Below are 19,313 nucleotides of genomic sequence, written 5' to 3'. Positions count from 1 at the left end.
TATGCATTTAGAAAAAGGTGTAGCAGATGTTGCTGCTTACAACTGATTAGGGGCCATTTAACAGCAGCAGACCTGCTGTTCTGAACTAGTGACCCAGCATAGAATTCACACTGGGGCTACATACGTAACCTTGTCTATTAGGCAATCATACAGCTCACAGCGCAGACCGCTGCACACCATCAACCGCATTAACCCGTTGAATATTTATACCAAATCACTCCGATAGTCAAAATAAGGTTTATTGGATAAACTTTCAAAACTCAACATATAGAATTTATGGTAAAATACATAATTTGATATTGATTTGTTACAGCTACAGAAACATGTATAAAGGCTCTGTTTTCAATCAACATTAACAAGTGTTTACAAAAGCAAACCAGACAATGAATTCACTGACATATAATATAAAATATTAATGAATATTTACACTCCATTATAAAACAATAGAAGGGATGAACTAAACTAAGGCAACATTTCCTACGGTACATTCAATACATGAGGCCCATCCCTTTTTAGAATGAAAACGGCTTTAGCCCGATTGTGAAGACAAAAATACTAAATAATACCAAAAAAAACAAAACATTAAAAAGGATTCCAGCTTTTGCTTTTTGGCACTGCCAGCCAAATGCTCGTCATGTCGATATCTTATATTGCTGTTCTACTATACTAAAGAAAAGCACAGGAATCACTGAAACATGGCTATTAAAATAATGTCATGACAACAGGGGACAACAACTAACGACCACAAGGCCACATATTCATATTCATATTCATTCATACTGAGATAACAGAATATCCACTTAAGCTGTTTCACTGAGTAAACCATGAATACATATCTGTTCACAGCAACAGACTGAATGCTGAAAACATTTTTCAGTATGCTGAATCATCAATCACTTGGTCATCATGAGTTACTCCACTGGCTTACCTGGCTATAATGTAACTGGTTTTGGCAGCTCATAATTAGACCAACACATGGGGCTGATACTGGCCCAACAGACAGATTGTAAAAAATGCTGCTTGTGAAATGGATACAGAAGAGAGAAAAACACTGACATTTTACTTGTGGTGGAAACGGGACACATTTTGACCTGGACTACCACATCATCTTTAGAGGCGGAATCCAATACACAACCTGTTGTGTCTTTTCCGTCTGCCAAGTTTCTCCAGCAAGCCTCATTAGTCCCCGTTTCCCTTTGTTGTACACAGGCTTAATCCAAAAAAGCAGTAATGCTTTAATAGAAAAGGGAGTTCGAATTCTGCATGAACTTGCAGAATGCAAATGATTGAAGACCTTACTACCCAATTTTGTGCTGAATAGCAACATAGATTCATATGACTGTTACGCCATGGTGTATCCGTAGCTTCCACAATGCAGTGCTACCAGAAGGCGGTCTCTCAGGACATCCTGTGTAGGGTATTCTGGGAGTTTCAGCATGTTGATACTGTGAATGGAGGGGAAAAAATAGGGACATTGTCAAAAAGGTACAGGGCAGTGCTTCACAGCAGGTTGTTGGCAATGTTGTGACAACTCATATACAGCTGATGAAAGAGGCATGATTGTCATGGCAACCCAAAAGAAAGCCCTGAAGTGATATTCAATACCCGTTGCTCATTCTGCCCTGTAGACACCTCTTCCTGTTTTCAATTTCAAAAGGACACAGTGTTTGAGCACCTCCAACAACTACCAACAATACAGAAGAAACATTCTGCCCTCTAGTGCTTGTTGCTGTTCAAACCTGCTTGTAGCTGCACGTTTCAGTTAGTTCTTATGGGTCTGTGTCCACCACCACCAACAACAATGACAATCATAATCTATAGCATGTATACCACCATCGCATTTAAGGTGCTAAACATTAGAGGCAAAACCATTGTGGCAATGGCCTTAAAATGAAAGCAAGAAGAAAATTGCAGGGACTGCAACTCTTTTTTTTATCCACACATACCGACTGATGTCTTTAAAGCCAGCAGCTTTGATCATTTAGCTAATCATTTAAATTACTTAAACTGCTGCTGTGCTCATTAACATAATCAGTGTTAGTAAATACCATCCAAAATTGAGAAATTGTGTCCCAAATTGCGCACCAACGAGAGGGACAGGAGGAGAAAAAATGGACTGATTACCAGGTACTGGAGGTAGGCAGTAGGTTGGAGGTGAATGGTACTGCAGCGATGGTGAACTTCTGTAAACCACTGCCTCCCATCAGATAAGCAAAGCCACCATGAGGGACTCTGGAGCTGATGGAGAGGTGAGACGGAGGAAGAATTACATATTTGTCTGCTATGAGTCAGTTTACAGTATGCAAAATGTTATATACTAAGACCTGTAGGGATGAAAAAAAAAAAAAAGCTGACAAACCTTCCAGTCACAAACTGAAGGAGAAGGACACGTTCTTCCTGAGTAAGACTTTGCACCACCTCCCAGAACCACTGCAAAAAACAAGAGGACTATTAACTTCCAGACTGGCATACAGACATAAAAAAGTGTGAAAATGATAAAATCCAAAACAGTTCAGATGGTTATGTTGGTGCTGTGCACATAACCATCGAATAACTCAGCAGTCGCGTTATTGAATTAGTCTGTTTCAGTCAAGTTTCAATAAGTACATTTATGACCACTGATATTTAGCGGTCAACATCAATATTAGTGGCCTATTGTGCTGACGGTGACAAGTCTGTTCTCCATTGTGTCAATCAGCCCACCTGGATGACTTTCTCCTGACGGTCATAGCCACTGGTGTACTCTGTGTTTGTGCACCAGTCCTGCACGTCGATCTCTGGCATCCCTGACAGCAGGAGCTCCTGCATTCATGCACAATATCCACACACAGAGAGACACAAAACCAGACAAGTTTTGTGTACACAACACACAGACAGACATCAAAACAGTAAGTGTATAATCAGATGTTGAATTCTGAGAAGCACAAGGTGGAACATTTTCACTGAAACTCATTTATTACTTGGGGAAAGTGAAAGATCTTTTTTTTTTAATACTAAAATCTTGGCTTTGATTTCTTGGTTAGTGTATCATGGTGGGCATATACTGCCTCAGTACACGGCAACCATTATGATGATGCTTTTCCACCCCGATAAGAATAATAATTTAACTCATAACTCAAATTCGTTTTGACAAAACCCATCATTGAGTTGTCGGATGTCTTACAATGACAGTATGACCGAGGCATGTCCAACAAATCCACTGCCGGATTATCATCATGCTACACTATTGATCCAGACACAAGAAAGGATAAAAAAAATCTATCTGATGGAGCAGGAGAAAAGGGAGGGGCTTCAAGGTGACCCAGCATCATTGTGACACCCTCGCCCCCCCCCCCCCCCCCCCCCCCCCCCCCAGGAAAGGATGTGAGGTAAGAGTTCAGAAGAGGAAATGAATGAGAGGACTCACCAATTCGTACTCGTCAAAAAGCTGGACGAGAGAGGGGGGGATAAAGGTGTGGAATCCTTGCAAGAAGGCATTAATCTGAGGCTGGATGGCTCGCGTCATTCGCAGCTCCGTCACCAGCTGGACGTACTCTGCCTGAGAGAACCACAGTGAGAGATCAGAGGAGGGAAGAAATGCAGATAGACGAGAGAAAGACAGAAAGCTCAGAAATGCTTTCTATTGGGCTCTCTTCCAGCGAGGGTATTTCACTTGGAAGACGCTGCCATCTATAGGAGTCTTTCAGTAATACACTTTCTAATTGGCACTCTCAGGCAAGAACCTGGAGGAGATCAATCGCCCACAGGAGACCAACTATAGATGAAAACACTACAGGGGAATTTAAGCGGGTCATTACAGCAGCTAAAAATACTGCAGACTTTTCAGTGATGGCTGACATATTACTCATTATTCACTTTTCATGTCAAACGTCCTAACTTTTCCACGACACCTGAAAAACTGGTGATTATAGTCTGTCTATTTAGGAAACTGGGAATAACAATTATTATTACTATTACTAATCTCTTATGTAGTAAGTCATGTGTCAAATCATATAAGAGTAACTGAGGCTTAAACTGTTTCAGTCTAGGCTGTTTCAGAGAAAATCATTATTTTAACATTTGTAAATTGCTTTGGTTCATTGTTCCTTTACGTAAGCAAAAGTAGCCACATGAAAATTCAGAAATCTCGCTTACAGGTAAAATGACAGCATTTTAGTTATTTGCATACATCTGAGTGTAAAATTAAAGTCCTCATATCAGTTGAAGAAGGTAAGGGAGCAATGAAGGAGAGACAGATAAAACAGATTAACAGGAAAAAAAGGAGAAGAATAATGACTTTAGGACAGAAGGAACTTAATCTCCCTCTGAAACAGTAGCAGAAATGTCTCTATATGTGAATGATTAACTATCAGTACCTCAATATTACTCGAGTAAATGCACTTTTCAATTTTCCAAAATTGCTTTAAGCAATAATTAACTTTAGAAACAAAATGACTGAAATGCGTTGGCACCCACATGGATCACTGAGCAGTTTGCCTGACCTTGTTGTCCTGGGTGACCAGAATGCTTGTGCCTCCAGGTTTGAGTGGCACCTCCTCCATTGCCCCAAACACATCCGTCTCCACCGAGAAGGTGAGCTCCAGACCCAGATCACTGATGTCATTATCTAGGATCCACTGCAGGTTCTTGGCATACTCTGGATCAATGGACGATACGTCCTGGTAGTTCACTGGGATACCTGCCAAACAGTAAAGACACAATGTTAACACAGTAACAACATAAACTAAACACCATTAAAAACATGATGCATACATAAAATGCATCATGTTATTATTAAAATTACAGTAGGGGGGCTTGTCAAAGTAAAAAGGTTCTATATCAACTTAGTATTTAAAATGCATAAAGCATTATATCAATTTTATGCAAAACATATTTAGGTCACCTGCATTAAGCAAAGCACTTCCACCCCGGTCTCAAACTGTGAAAAAATGATTACTAAGCTGTAATTATCGGGTTCAGCATGCATTCTTGTGAGTGTGTCAATGATTGCTCGTTACATGTCAGCAGCGTTAAGAAACATTACAACACTGATTCAAAGGATCTACTGTCTGATGTAAAACAAATTGCAGGACGTTCGGCTCACACAACAGCATGTTTTTGTGCAAATGCTGCACGGCACATCAATCTCTTCCGGAAAAACATGCTGCATTTTGAAGACACAAACTTCAAACTACCCCAGTACCAGGGCTGTGATATCTGGGAAGAAATTCTGATCTTATTTTGCTTGCTTGTTCTTTAGTTGTCTTAAACTCCAAATCATCTCCATATGTGTATTTTACTTAGGTACCAAGTCTTGATATATTCCTGCACCATCTCATACCCCATCCACGCTAACATGGTAACGTCTGCAAACAAATCTTTTATCCGTTTTGGAATTCCGTCCACCCTAAAATGGCATTTTCAACCCCCCACAAACAAAGCTTTAAATAAAAGCTCTCCAGAGTGGATAGATCTGATGAAGACGGCTCATCATTTTACTGGGGACCTAGGAGCTTTTGGAAAACGCTGAGGTCAAAATTAAGTTAAAATTACAGCTGATGTGCTGCAGAGGGTGATAAACTCAGTGGCTTAGCAGCTATAAAAAGAGCAAAGACTTTAGACCAGATCTGGATGGTTCAGTATTGAATTGGAATATCGACTTAACCTATTTATAGCTGTGTGGAATAAGGTCAAAATGTCACATTACAATCGCTGCATGTCAGTGTCAGTTCATTCAAAGTTCAGTCATCTATTCTTTTACCTAGTATGTGTTTGTAGAAGGAGCGAGTGAAGTAAATGTTGACCAGCTGTCGATGGTACATTGCCAGCCCCAGAATATGACCCGCAAACTGAAAGTAGTTCAGATGATCTGGGTTCACTGAAGAGTTACTGTTGGGCTGAAAGGTCGTACCTGCACAAACACAATAAGGATTCACAACATTTGCCAAGAAATACAATATTTGTGAGCCCTTTCATTTTACTTCGTCATATCCCCTTTGACAAATCATGGTTTCCAAGACGTCAAGCATGCGTTATAATATTGATAAAGGTAAGGACAACATCCTGTACCATCAGCTGACTGAGTGAAGAGGGCATAGTCTGGGTTGATGATCTCATTGGACAGGATGTCGAACCACTCTCTAACAACGCCCTGGCCCTGGAACATCACACCCCAGCCATTAAGTATCAGAAGCAAATATCACCACAACACACTTCTCTTTGAATGTACCATGCTACTAAACATTCATGTAGTGCCATATCATGATCAAACCCACCATCCCTTCCTCGCCGTGGAACCGGACAGCAATGCCCTGTTTGAGTTTCTCATTGGTGGACTTTGAAACCATCTCACAGCTACTTCTAAATATGGAGTCTGTTGATTAGATACACAAATAAAATTCATATACTGCATGCTTCAAAATCTGCCGGTAAACTTAATGAAGTTATTGTATTGCAAATAATGAATATGCTATGGACACAGAGTCAAACAAACCCACACAAAGACTGTAATTAAGGTGTATTGGCTTAGAACATGCGTTACACTTTGCTGCTCCTTTGTTTTGTACAAAAGTGCTTTAACACACCTCAATCTGCATTTGAAGTTTTAATTTGTGCTGCTGGAATTAAAGAGCTGGGACATATCATCAAGTTTCTTACTGAGAGATATGATCTTATTGTTTGACTTTCTCACCTTATCATTGGATTCTTGTTGTCAGTTGTTGATACTGAATCAACACCATATCAGCTAAATTTACCATTGAGTCAGTGAACAATCGACAATTTCATGCAAATCCATTTTCAATTCAGATACAAGTGCGGTTCTCCTCATGCGACAGACGTGGTACCTCTGTGAATGAGCAGAATGTCATTTTCATTGACCGGACGGTGAACCATGTCAGAATCTGGCTGCCCAGCCAGCAGATGCTCATAGAACCACTCACAGCGATCCTTGAAAGGCTACGGAAAAACCACAAGACATCCTCACTGCATCATAATCACACTGCACAGCACTTTGCTAAACTAAGAACTTCACTTTTCTTTCAGATCTAACACGTTTTGGCTTTTTTTCTCTCTCTACTGGCAGCATCTGAAAACCTTTAGTGTTGAAATGCTTGCTTGTATTACAGAGACAAGGCTGGCTTCTATTTGCATAATATATGCTTTTTCCTAAGTGGTGGCAGAGTGAGGGATGAGAGGAGAGAGAGCAAGTGTGGAGCCGAAAGAAAAGCTTTTCTCTCTGGGGCTTTGGGTTGTACCTAGAAAGGAATCAAGAGATGAAATCAAATTCACCATCTTAAAGTCTGTAATTAAAATATGGGCCTAGTCCCAGGTGAGCCATAATCCATGGGCAACGAGGCTCGAACGATGTAGCTCAAATATGAACATTTAAGAGTGAGTGAACATTGCACAACTTGGAGCAGCACTTAAAATTTATGAAGCCATATAAATGGAACTTAAGTGTTATCTCCATGGTTCTAACACTATTAAATGATCCTGCAGTAGAGACAAAGGACTTTCTAAAGTCACCTTCAATGAGGTCCCCAAAGACAAAGACAGGAGCAGGAAAGACAGGGCTGAGAGCAACTTGTCAAGGTGGAACACAGAGGAGAATATAACCAGTACAGTACTTAATGGGGACCAGTAGATTTATGCTGGTACGACCAGTCTGTCTGTCTGTCTGTCTGAATGCAAATAAGCTTTATGGGAGAGATGACCATTATGAAGCTTATTACGTGTATGTATAGCCCTGGATACAATGTGGTAAAATGCTATCTAATGCTAATGGCAGAGCAGACCGATTGATCAACTGTAACTTTGACACATACACTATAATAGCTCAATTAGGTTTTCTGAGATAGAAATTTGATTGATAGAAATTGCATTAGACAGTATACTATCAGGTGCCAATGCAGCAAGTTTAATTAAAGCAAATATTGTTTAAAAAGCACAGCATTGCTCAAAGTAAAATAGTGTTCATAAGTTCATAAGTTTTTGTTTTTTTTTATCAAATTTTTCCACCCACAAATTTAAATGTCTTTAAATACACATTGACATGAATCGAACATATTGTAGTGAACGGATAAATGGAGGCAGAAGATGTGATCTTTCAGTCAGCAATGCACACATTAAGGACACACAGGAGCTCTCTCAGGCTGGGCACTGGTTCACTTCACTCACAGCACGAGACTAGCCTAGACTTGTCCCTCCAAGCCTCCTGTACACAAAGAGGAGGACCCGCCCCTATCAGTGCTGTGCCAATCACGAGGCCACATGTTGAAGGCTTGAATCAGTGGCGTGCGGTCAGGGGAGGCAGGTGTCATGAAATGAAAAAAACAAATAATGAGTAAAAATAAATTAAAAAAATATTTGTCCACTGATCTGTGATAGAAATGTAATTTTTGTATGATTCTAATCATTCCAATGATTTTCATAGGCGATATCCCTGAATTTGTTTAATTTCCTGTTTGAATATGGGGGAAAGACGAGAGAGGAGGCAGCGACGGGCCTCTCGGATTGCGCAATCCCTCAAAAACTGGCCAAAACAGGCCCGCTAGGGTGTTCAATCCGGCCCGCAGGATGAACATTGAAAGTGAAAAAATGCATAAAAGACACAAACTACAAGGGGGATGTGTGTGTGTGTGTGTGTGTGCACACAGGCTTGTTCTGCAATTGTTCTTTTTCAGGTGTTGTGGGTAGCTAAAAAGTCAGGTAGAGAAAGTCAAGTGCACCGCATCACGACTTTCATCCCAGCAGTTATCTCTTTTGAGACAGAGACTTTTACATTAAACTAAAAGAAGATAAAGAGGACTTTTACACCAAAGTCATAGAGATGTGTGTCCAGAAGTATAGGCCAATGGACTTCATTTAAAAGTAATGTTAAGACATGCATACACTCACTGCTGTACAGTCCACAACAAAAATGAAAGAACAGCCCCTTTTTTAATGACAAATAAAACAATTATATAAAACAAGATACAAAAAAAATTAAGTTATTTTAAAGAATAAAACTACATTTGTCTTTTTGTTGTGGACTGTATATACTTTCATTTGTATTGAATGAGTATGAATTGTGGAATTGTGATGGCAAATGAAGAACACACAGAGGGTGCAGCAGAGCAAATGCGCTCTCTGAGCCGCTATACATTTTTGTTCTTCTTTGGCCAAATATGTACCTATGTGTGTGTAAAGAATGCTGATACGGGATATGAAACATAACCAGTAGTCAATGTGCAAGCAGCCTGTTGAATGGTGTGAATTTATGCTACTCTGTTGAATTCATATATTTGTTAATCTGACTTTGAAAGTTCCTCCCCAGCCACGAACCTCACCGCACGTCACTGGCTTGCACAATAACAGGGTAGCTATATTTATACATGGCCCAGTTTGATATAAAACCCAATTTTATACAATATATATAGCAGGGGGTCCCTGCTCCATCTCTCCATCAGTTTGGGGTTCCTTGGCCTGAAAAAACATTGAAGACCCCTGATGTAAAGGTGGTCAGGGCTGTGTGTGGTCTTCTAGTCTATGTCGTCAAGCCTCTAAACACATCTTATCAAATATCTACAGACTCTGATCACGTCTTACCTGGCCTTTAATGATGTGCATAAAACGTGACATCAGCTCTGGACACTCCAGGAGGAAGTGGAAGTGGTTGAAGATTATCTTTGGATTTCTGAAACAGGTGGCGAAGAGAGACGGGAGATAAATGTGTGAGAGACAAGATAGGAAATGGGAGAACAAAAACATCGATCTAGCAGCTCCTTCAATAGGACGTCTAAAAGAAATGAATTCATTAAGCTAGAAAATCTAATGAAAGAACCTAAATTAGCTTTAATTTGAAACAGTAATTTGTTGTGAATAATACATATTTAACCACAGAAAAAAGTTACAAGTAACTTTTTCTTGGTAGGTACCTGCACTTTTCTGTTTCATTTTTGAAGTGATTGAAATACATATTAAAGTATTTTTGCATTTCAATATGTATTATGTGTTCGCATTTGACAAAATCTTTGAACTTGCCCTATGACCTTGACCCATTGAAAAACAAATTCACAGAAAAGGTGCTGGCCCTAATCCCAACCGACCTGAAAGGTTTGGTTCAGGGCCAATAAAAACTGTTTGTGTAATTGCTGTGTCAGATAAATGGAAGTTATTACAATAGCATGGGTGTAATAAAGTTATACATGCTCTATTTTGTAACTAATTTCACTGATATTAATAGCCGAGTTGGAGAACTGATTGTATTCCAGGGTACAATAAATTAAACCATTTCAGTGTTGTAAATACTGAAGAAGCAGTGAACATTGGTTTTCTATGATCTAATTACAATGTGATATGTGTGAATATTGAATTACAGACATTAGACATTCAATTGTGCAATCCTTTTACAACAATCTAACAAGACCTTCTCAACAATCTGGGACTAGGGAGAAGCAATTGCCCAACCCGGCTCCATACTATGTGAGGAGACTGACGGCCACATTGACTCACCTGGTAACAAAGCATTTCAGCACCTCATCATGCTTGCAGACAAACTCGATGAAGCGCGGGGACGTCATTCTAGGTCAAGAGAAAGAGGGGAGGAGAGAATTAAAAAAAAGACAAACAGCAAGATGGTACAGCACCTGTTTTCTAATGAGTCTGTGGTCATTTAGTATCTGTATCCAAAACAATAAAATATCTACGCTAAAATGAGGGTGAGTCATAACAAGAAACATATCCAGTATGCAAATGCAAACCTGGGTGAGATGGCTTGGAATAACTAAAAGGAAGCTCATATTTCAGAACGCATGTCAAGATTAAGTCATTATTCATGGGTAATTAAGGATCTAACAAGAGTATAATTATATGCCTGGAAATGGGAATGTAGGGTTGTTTTTCTTGGGAACATTTTTGAACAGAAAGCATTTGACATGGTGATGAGCATGATTGTTTTTTTTTTACACAGAGGGAGAGGGGGAGAAAAGAAAAAGCTAAAAGGAAAGAAATATTGATGTTTGCAAGTATGAACAAACAGAGGCTTGAAGAGGCAGGGATGGTCACTCGAGCAGGAATCCAAGAGGAATGTATGCATTTTATAGACTTAGTCCCTAGTTTAGACACGTTACTCTAAAAGCAAAAGAGCTTGAAATAGGCTTGAAATTTTGAACCGAACCGAAACATGTGTTGTCTGAGATCAACCTGGTCCAATACTATTAACTCCAAACCCGATTCAGCCAAGTGTGACTTGAAGAGGTAGTGCTTAAGTGAGCTAAAACAAAGGTTCAGCTCTGCCTGCTTACCACTCATGGGTGACAAGTAATTAGATCAATTACAGCTAGGGGGTATGAGACATATCAGACAAGAAAACAAAGGTGCCCCAAAAATATATCCTGCAGGGCTCAAAACATTCAGATTCAGGCTGTCTGGGTGTTCTTTGTAAAAGTGCCCCAGAGAGCCTGAATCAGAATGTTTTGAGCGCTGCAGGATATATTTTTGTCTACTTTGTATTATGCATGTACACTCAGGGCTTTCTAGTCGTAGAATGCAAAGTCATCAATTCCAGAACGGATAATGTGATTTTTGGATGTACTATATAAGTGCTCTGTATCATTGATGGTGTTTGTTTTAGTTTTTCTTCTTTATAAAGATGGTTCAGTTCCCATATTATGGATGAGGACGCACCCTTGTGGCATCTGACAGGAACAGCTCATGTAATAGGCTTGGATCACTGCACTGAGTCGATTAGCTGTCATTGAGATGACGTCCTCTCCATCAGCATACACTTCTGTTTCTATGACAATCTGTGGGTCCAGTGATGAGGAGAGCATTGAGTTGGAGGTGGAGAAGTCAACCTCCCGCTGTTTGAGAAGCAGCGATGCAATCTCACTGCCCGAGGTGGCGGAGGAGGGATTCTTCCTGTTCCTGTCCAGCTCTGTGGAGATTAAAACCAGCCACTCATCCAGAGAGTGCCACAGCAGTTCCAATGGCTAGAAGACAGCAAGAAGAAATTGACAAACAGAAGGTTAGAGAAAGACAGGATAAAAGATCAAACAGAACATTGATCTATGAAGACCTAACAAGAGAGGAAACTTCTGTGACATTTATTGATAAACTCCATCTGACCTCAACAGCTACATCTGTCTTCCACACGTCAGCATTTAGTGGATTTCTTATTGGCTCAGTCTGGGGTTTGGGAGGCAAAGACACTGACAGGTTAAACCCCCCAAGCTGGCAGCCTTGCCACCAGGGCACAGTGAAGAGGAAGGACAGTGAGAGGGTTATATTTTCCTGCACAGCCTCACTAGTCTCAATGAGCAGCTCCTTGCTGCATTGCATTACATATGCTCTGGCTCATAATGTGATCTCTGCCAAAACTAACTAAGTGTAAACCTAATCCCTGGAGGGATTCACATACATGAGCCAAAATCCCTCCATACGTTAAAACATGACCCTGCCCCGTCTTCCTGCTCATTCTTATCGTTCCAAGTTATCTTAAAAGTGAGTTGCTACTTTGCCGTTAATATGTACTCGTACCTGGGAAATGAACAGTGACCCACACAGAAAAGTTATTTTATAAAAATAGCAGGGGCCGTTTCTTAGGGCAAGGAAGGAAAACAACTTTTAAAAGTAATATTCTATGCTCTATTTCAAGATATATAGTTATTTAATAGTTATATCATCATTTTGAAACTAAACATGTGGTTTCCTCCACTTCTGTCAGAATGAGCACGGCTTCACTCTAACCTTAAAGACTTGGCTGCGAGGTGTCTTGTTGCCATTGTATCCCATGTCATTATTTGGTGAGGAAGGCCCAAGACGAAATACATGACAGAATATGCGAACAATTCTCAGCAGACTCTTCATCTGAGCTTCAAAACTGCTGGAGAGGCTGGGGAGGGAGAAGACAATGGAAGGAAATACTGATAAAAACATATCCATTTGCATAACATTAGGTGCTATATCAGCTCCAATTGAACAGGTACACTCATCAATTCACTTGTTTTGATGTGAAACAGCCTGTTAACTCAACAGCTCACATAATCACTATGTGCAGTCACGGTAACAGCCATCAGCTAGTTTAATCATGGAAAGTCAAAATGAATATATTTAAAAGGAGACTTTCCTCAAATATCAATTTACAAATCTTACCAAAATCTTGACACAAGAACAGGACAGACAGAAAAGCTGTACACATTGTCTCTGATTCAATTTGAGTAATTGTATTTGCTTGAATTATTGAATTGTAAACCAATTCAAAACAATGTAATGTTCTATCTAGAATACAGAGTAGATGGATTGGGCCTGCTGGGAGAAAATGTGAAGGCTGCCGATATTTTCAAGACCAGACAGGAAGCGGAGCTGGGGAAAGATGCATCAACTGGAGTCAAGTGAGAGAAGAACACAGAGGGAGGGACAGAAGAAGACCCACTGTCTAAAAGAGGGGGGCGGATAGTGAGAGATAAAGAAAAAAGTGAGAGAGGGATAGAACCTGAGAGAGACCAAAGACGGAGAGGGACAGATACAGACGGCCTGATGGATGGGAGAGGGATGGACAGACAGATGGACTCACGTTCCATGTCTTATATAAACTCAACTACACCAATATATGACCGGCAAAATGCAAACATTAGCCATTACACAAAGCCAGTTATCCACCACTGCTTGTATTATGAGTATAACTGTGAAATGAGTTTGTTAAGTTAGAATTGTATACCTGAGGAGCTTGTGTCCATTCGTGGTGGCCACTTCAGCAAGACTGATCAGGATCCTGTGGTAATTACTGTCATTCTGCTGAGAGACATGCTCTAGAACCTGCCTGAGCTACAGATGCACACACACCCACCCACACACAAAGATATCACACAGATCACTGTCAATGAAATCAGAAGAGTACACAAATGTACATATTGCAAAAGGCTCATACCATACTCTCTTTAATGTCATCACTCTGTGTCATCTGTATAAGAGTCTGGAATAGTCTGCCGTGGTGCTGGATGAGAATCTCACAGGTCTCACCGTATCCACCCTAGACACAGACAAGAGGACGGTAAAGACAAGAGGACGGTAAGACAACAAGACGGAGGAGAAACACAACTTGGTACAACGTGAATCAGCAGTGAAATGCTTACTTGGACACAGAGATCTAAAGGAGTGAGTCCGTTCTTGTCAGCAAGGTACTTTGCACCTCTTGAAAGCAGAATCTGTGCTGTGTCTCTTTGTCCATGACTGCAAAAGAACACAGAGTTACAATGCAACGGCACAAAAAATGCTGACGGTTAAATATGCAAACAAAACCATTACTGATACAGTAAAGTGGTGCTGAGGGTGAGGGTATTACACTACAAAGAGCATTTCTAGTGATTGCAAATCTTGTAATAATAACGTATTAATAATTTTGAAAGTCTGATTCATGTTTATCATGTCATTTCCATAAATTAATGCAAGGATAGAGTCATCTTGAAAAGACGTCTGAAGGCTGTATTCACATCTGTGGGTCGCTTGCTTTGTTCCGATTTGAGTTCATACATTAACACTTACAAGGAATAAGTGCTCCAAACGAGGCAGGTCTGAACACAGCCATAAACATGTATTCTGTTTGCTCTTTGTTCCACAGTCAGATTAGATCTTATATCCTGTTTAAGTCAATGCGGTCTTTCTGGAATTTAACTGCAACTGGAAAATGCTCACCTAGTTAAATAGATAATGAGTTTTAGGACTCGCATTCTTCATGAGTCGTTCAAATTTATTACCATTTCATCAGGAGGGACTAAACGTAACCGACTGAACAAATAACTACAATGTGTAGCTCTAATAATATTAATAGGAATAATAATAATGGAAATTACATTAGGAGTAAGTATGAAAGAGTCAGAGTGTTATTATGAATAATGATGGACCAACATTTCAGTGAGCCCACTGGGGGAGTGTGTATGTGGCATCACCTGCAGGCAAAGTAAAGAGGCGTGGCTCCAGAGACGTTTGGCCGATTAATATCAGCTCCACTGTCCAAGAGACACAACACCGTCTGACAGGAGCACAAACACACTCAACTGACAAAATGCCACACACACAGTATGAGCATGGCTTTAACATGGGCAAAGGAGACTTTTTGAGCTTGAGAATTGAAGTAGACACGCATGCATGATGTGTTTCAGTTAAGCCAAATGAGGAGTGATATGCACACATAGACACAAAAAAAAGAAGCAGGATGGAGGAGAAGCTGATGCTTTCCCCAGATCGTTTACGTCTGCCTGCTTGCTAACGTTTTCGAACACTTATCTGATTTGCACAACATTATTATCATATTCCAAAGTAACCGACTTAGCTACTACATAAGACAATGTAACAGTATTCAATTTAGTGCGTTTTTAATTTAATTATTTGACGAGCTGCTGTTTTTATTTGTTGTTTTAAATGTTGTATTTTGTTGTCTTTTTATATGCTATATGTTAAACGCACCAAGGACCAGAGCAAATTCCTTTTAAGTGTAAACTTAATTGGCGAATAAAGCTATTCTGATTCTGATTCTGATATGCCAGTGGCAATACATCTGTGCCTGAAATCAATAAAACAGCTACTTAACCTGAAACTGGTTAGAGATATAAGAGCAAGTCGTCGCTGCTTTAGGAAAAGCTTCTGTTGATTTGAACTTTTGTTAATTTTTTACTAAATCAACAGACTTTTGTTGAAGTGACCAATTTAACCACAAACTATCAGAATCACAATTAGAGTCCAATCCTCTCACTGGCAGGGCTGAAGATAATGGTTTGTGTATTGAAAGAAATAGGTTGAATTTGTCTCACGGTTTTGTGGCCATTCTGACAGGCGACGTGTAAGGCTGTTTGGCCCATGGCATCCTCCACATCCACATTGGTCACATGTTGGACCAGGTCATGGAGAAGCTCTGTTCGACCGTTCACTGCCAACCAGTGAATCTACAGCAGAGTTACAGAGGACCAGTCGGTATCAGATCTACCTTAGTCCATCACAGTCAAATATTGGAGATCACGATTACAACCCTTAGAATCAGGATGACACACAACATTCTCCATGACATCAAAAGCCAGAAGACAAAAAAGAACTACTCACAGCAGTCAGTCCCTCATTGTTGCAAATGTTGACATCAGCGTTAAATTCCAGCAGTTTTCCCATACATTTCTTTTGTCTGGTGGGAACAGTGCACACATTATTTTTTCTATGAGTCTCCTCTTCCATTCATTCACACACAGACACACACATCATATCAGTAATTCATCCGTCTGCCATACCCATCTGTGCAAACATCGGCCACATTCAAAAACTAACCTTTGAATTACCACACTTTGAATCAATAGGTCAGATATAATTTAAAAGCCACTGCAAATCGCAATGTCTTTAACTGCACTGCATACTCCTGTTCACTTGTCTGAAGGCAAAAGTTTGAAACGCACATGTGAACATACTGGTTGTGGCAGCAGTAACTCCAGTGTAAGAATCATACCCATTTCTAGCAGCTAGGTGCAGAGGGGTGCAGCCTGAGATGTCTTGGTAGTTTGGGTTGGCTCCTCTCTTCAGCAGCAAAACCAGGCACTCCACTGACCCGCAGCTATACATCAGCAGAGTGACAAAGAAATCCTTTCATATTGAGCTTTCACGAACACTGTCAAGCTTTATAAAAACCCTTAACATAAGCTTCTTTCTCAGTTACACTGCAACACAGACTGACACTTAGATGAGAAGGTTAGCTCGTGGTCCTACAGTTGGTGCTCAATATGGAATACATTGTCCTGCACACTCCTGTTCAGTTGTCTGAAGGCAGCATGTCTTCATTAGCATCATTTTGAAGCACATGGCTTTCCATTGAGTGTCCATGTTGTTCCTCCTATTTTTATTCTTTGGCCTCTGTGTTTACTGATGAATTTGTGTCGTACAGTGGTGCACACAATGCCACGACACTTCTCCATTTATAAAGGCTGATTAAGAAGACTGAAGACACCTGTGATGCTCATTAAAGGAAATTGTCTGTTTGAAATTTCACTACAATCCAATTTATTTTCACTTCTAGGGGGTATCAACTATTTTGTCTCGGCCATTTTCATTTGTTTCATCATAAATAAGTCAGTTTTAACTTAGCAAATTGTTAACTAAACTAACCTTTGCCCCCGTTTCAGTCTCCATATTAACTGGTTTTTATGGCTTTTTGTGATTTAAACAAATGTATGTAGGAGAATTGGATAATTTACAGCCAGGTCTAAACTTGATGTTGCCTACGCATACGCCTTTGTTCATACGCTCACTTGAGTACTTAATGTCAATGTGGAGGACTGAAACTCAAAATTGGCCCTGGTCAGAACTCATAGTTACTGCACAACTAAGGGACAAAAGCTCACAAGAACTACCCCCTTGATTGTAGTTGCTCAATTAAAAAAAAAAGTAGCAATAAAACAATGTCTTACTTGGCAGCGATGTGTAGCAGACTTCTCTTCACACGTCCAAAGGCATAGTTCACATCAAACTTGGAGTTTAACAGCAATTCTGACACAGACCTTTAACAGATTGAGAACAACGCATGTAAACCACTCCATCCAAAAACACAAGTTTCCAAACTCTAACAACAACTGTTGCAACAATGTCAGTGTTGTTGCGGTTGTGTTCTTACCTGTGTTGGTCAGCCATGACCATTGGCATAAGTGTGTACACGGCAGTCTCATTATCTATGCGAGGAGAGAAAGAGGAATAGTTGATTTTTTTTTTTTTTTTTTTTTAAACACTGCACCCAAGATGAAACAAAACGCAGATATAACAACACCACTACACAGCGCACAACCAAACAAGTACACTGTCACCCCTCTGGTTTATATTGTAACCTGGTCAGCAACCTGGTATGTTCAGGTATTTGCAGAAATGAATAAATTATATGATATACAATACTTAGCATATAATCAGTTTTATTTATTGATTTGTATTAGTGGAGTCTCAGAATCCAACAGTCAATATGTGTGATCACCACCTTGTGTCATTATTGTTGAGTATCATCTACACGGTAGGACACTTGACACTTTACCCAATTTGGCCATACTCAGACAGAATTTCAGCAAATTTGGGTGCTGTTGGACGTGTAGTGTCAGGGGAGTGTCAAGGTCTGATTAATTCCCTGAATGTTCAACGACACAGACGATCCGAATAAGGCAATTGGATGGATTTCTGGCATGTCTGAAATGTTAGTTATAAGCAACCTTTCGGATTTTTGGGATTCCTGCCATGTTGTTTTGATAAAATAAGATGATGTATGGCCTGTTCAGAGGTACCATGCACATGTTAGGTGAGCTATGAAACTTCACTTTACGTTCAATGCCTGTCCAGCACTAGTGGTACACCATCCATGTGTCTGCCAGTCCATGACTCAACAATAACTGCAAACTGGCAGTATTTTTTCCTTTCTAGGTGGGCAAGTTTATGGGTATGAATGCGACCCAGACTACCACTTCATGATTGGCTGAGCCGAGTATGAAATCCTAAGAATATTTATATAATTATTTTCTCAGGTTTTGGTTGATACCATGGTTATGGTCGTGTATCCCGAACTGTCAACTCTCTACTGCTATACTCCCGCAAAACCCCCTCCCGCAAAACCAAGACATGTGATACCAATTGACCAATCATAATAGATGTCTCCCGGAAAAAAGGCAGCACCCTCAGACAACACAACTGTCAATAAATTAAGCCGTTTGCGGGAATTAAGGATCCTTTACCGTTGAACGATTTTAATTAATAATTTAGCGCAGCTGTGCTAGCCAGAGATTCCATTGAGTCATTGTGCTGCATTAAGTAAAAGTGCTTATTATATAAAATGAATACAAACATACTCCTATGCAATCATCAACACATCCACAGCAAAGTTATCAGTTAACAAGGACACTCGTTATACTGGAACACTACAATAACACGCTGTCCGATAGTCGTTGTTAGCCGCACGGTAGTTTGCGTTGCTCGGTAACTGAGCTGCTAGCTTAACCCTTTTTTAGTTCTGTTTCGGCACCTTCCGGGAGTTCCACAGTCCTGGCCCGGCGCAGGGAGCGGGTCAGTCGGCTGAGTTGTACGTTAAGCTGCTCCATCGCCCGTTCCATCATAGGTGAAGGGCCCACCGGAAAGGATTGAGGTGGGAACCCAAAGCTCGCCAGATGAGCTTATGTTTTCTTCAAGATAATATGATGTTCCTGGGCGTCGCCCATCGGCGGTGGAAAAAACCGGCACTGCTACCGAGGCAGTCACTCTGATTTACGGTAGAAGCATTGCACTTAGTGTCTACACACTAACTGTATCAGCGCTTCCGGTTTTCATGACGTCCAGGCGCTTTGTACTATGGGTAA

General features: G+C 40.4%; 1 protein-coding gene across 2 annotated transcripts; it reads right to left on the bottom strand.

Moving 5' to 3' along the window:
* Window positions 1–221: 221 nt before the first annotated feature.
* Window positions 222–19,264, bottom strand: hace1 (HECT domain and ankyrin repeat containing E3 ubiquitin protein ligase 1). 2 transcript variants are annotated; one of them, XM_076148502.1, is made up of 25 exons: window positions 18,983–19,264; window positions 17,603–17,657; window positions 17,400–17,489; window positions 16,445–16,549; window positions 16,054–16,129; window positions 15,768–15,899; window positions 14,907–14,989; window positions 14,094–14,190; window positions 13,889–13,990; window positions 13,679–13,785; window positions 12,709–12,853; window positions 12,088–12,147; window positions 11,647–11,951; window positions 10,474–10,542; window positions 9,568–9,655; window positions 6,825–6,936; window positions 6,255–6,352; window positions 6,049–6,136; window positions 5,741–5,890; window positions 4,482–4,678; window positions 3,407–3,538; window positions 2,704–2,802; window positions 2,360–2,430; window positions 2,125–2,238; window positions 222–1,445 (listed from the first exon to the last, which is right to left on the bottom strand). In XM_076148502.1, exons 1-25 carry the CDS (start codon window positions 19,071–19,073, stop codon window positions 1,343–1,345), a joined length of 2,769 nt encoding a protein of 922 aa, XP_076004617.1. In that variant the 5' UTR covers window positions 19,074–19,264; the 3' UTR covers window positions 222–1,342. The 2 variants fall into 2 exon arrangements, with proteins under 2 accessions (XP_076004617.1, XP_076004618.1); XM_076148503.1 differs by lacking the exon at window positions 12,088–12,147.
* Between the last annotated feature and the right edge of the window lie 49 nt (window positions 19,265–19,313).

The sequence above is a fragment of the Genypterus blacodes genome, unplaced genomic scaffold, assembly GCF_046128005.1.
Source record: "Genypterus blacodes isolate CSIRO-AG114 ecotype Tasmania unplaced genomic scaffold, CSIRO-AGI_Gbla_v1 ptg000040l_1, whole genome shotgun sequence".
Taxonomy (NCBI): domain Eukaryota; kingdom Metazoa; phylum Chordata; class Actinopteri; order Ophidiiformes; family Ophidiidae; genus Genypterus; species Genypterus blacodes.
This window is presented reverse-complemented; position numbering and strand designations above follow the sequence as displayed.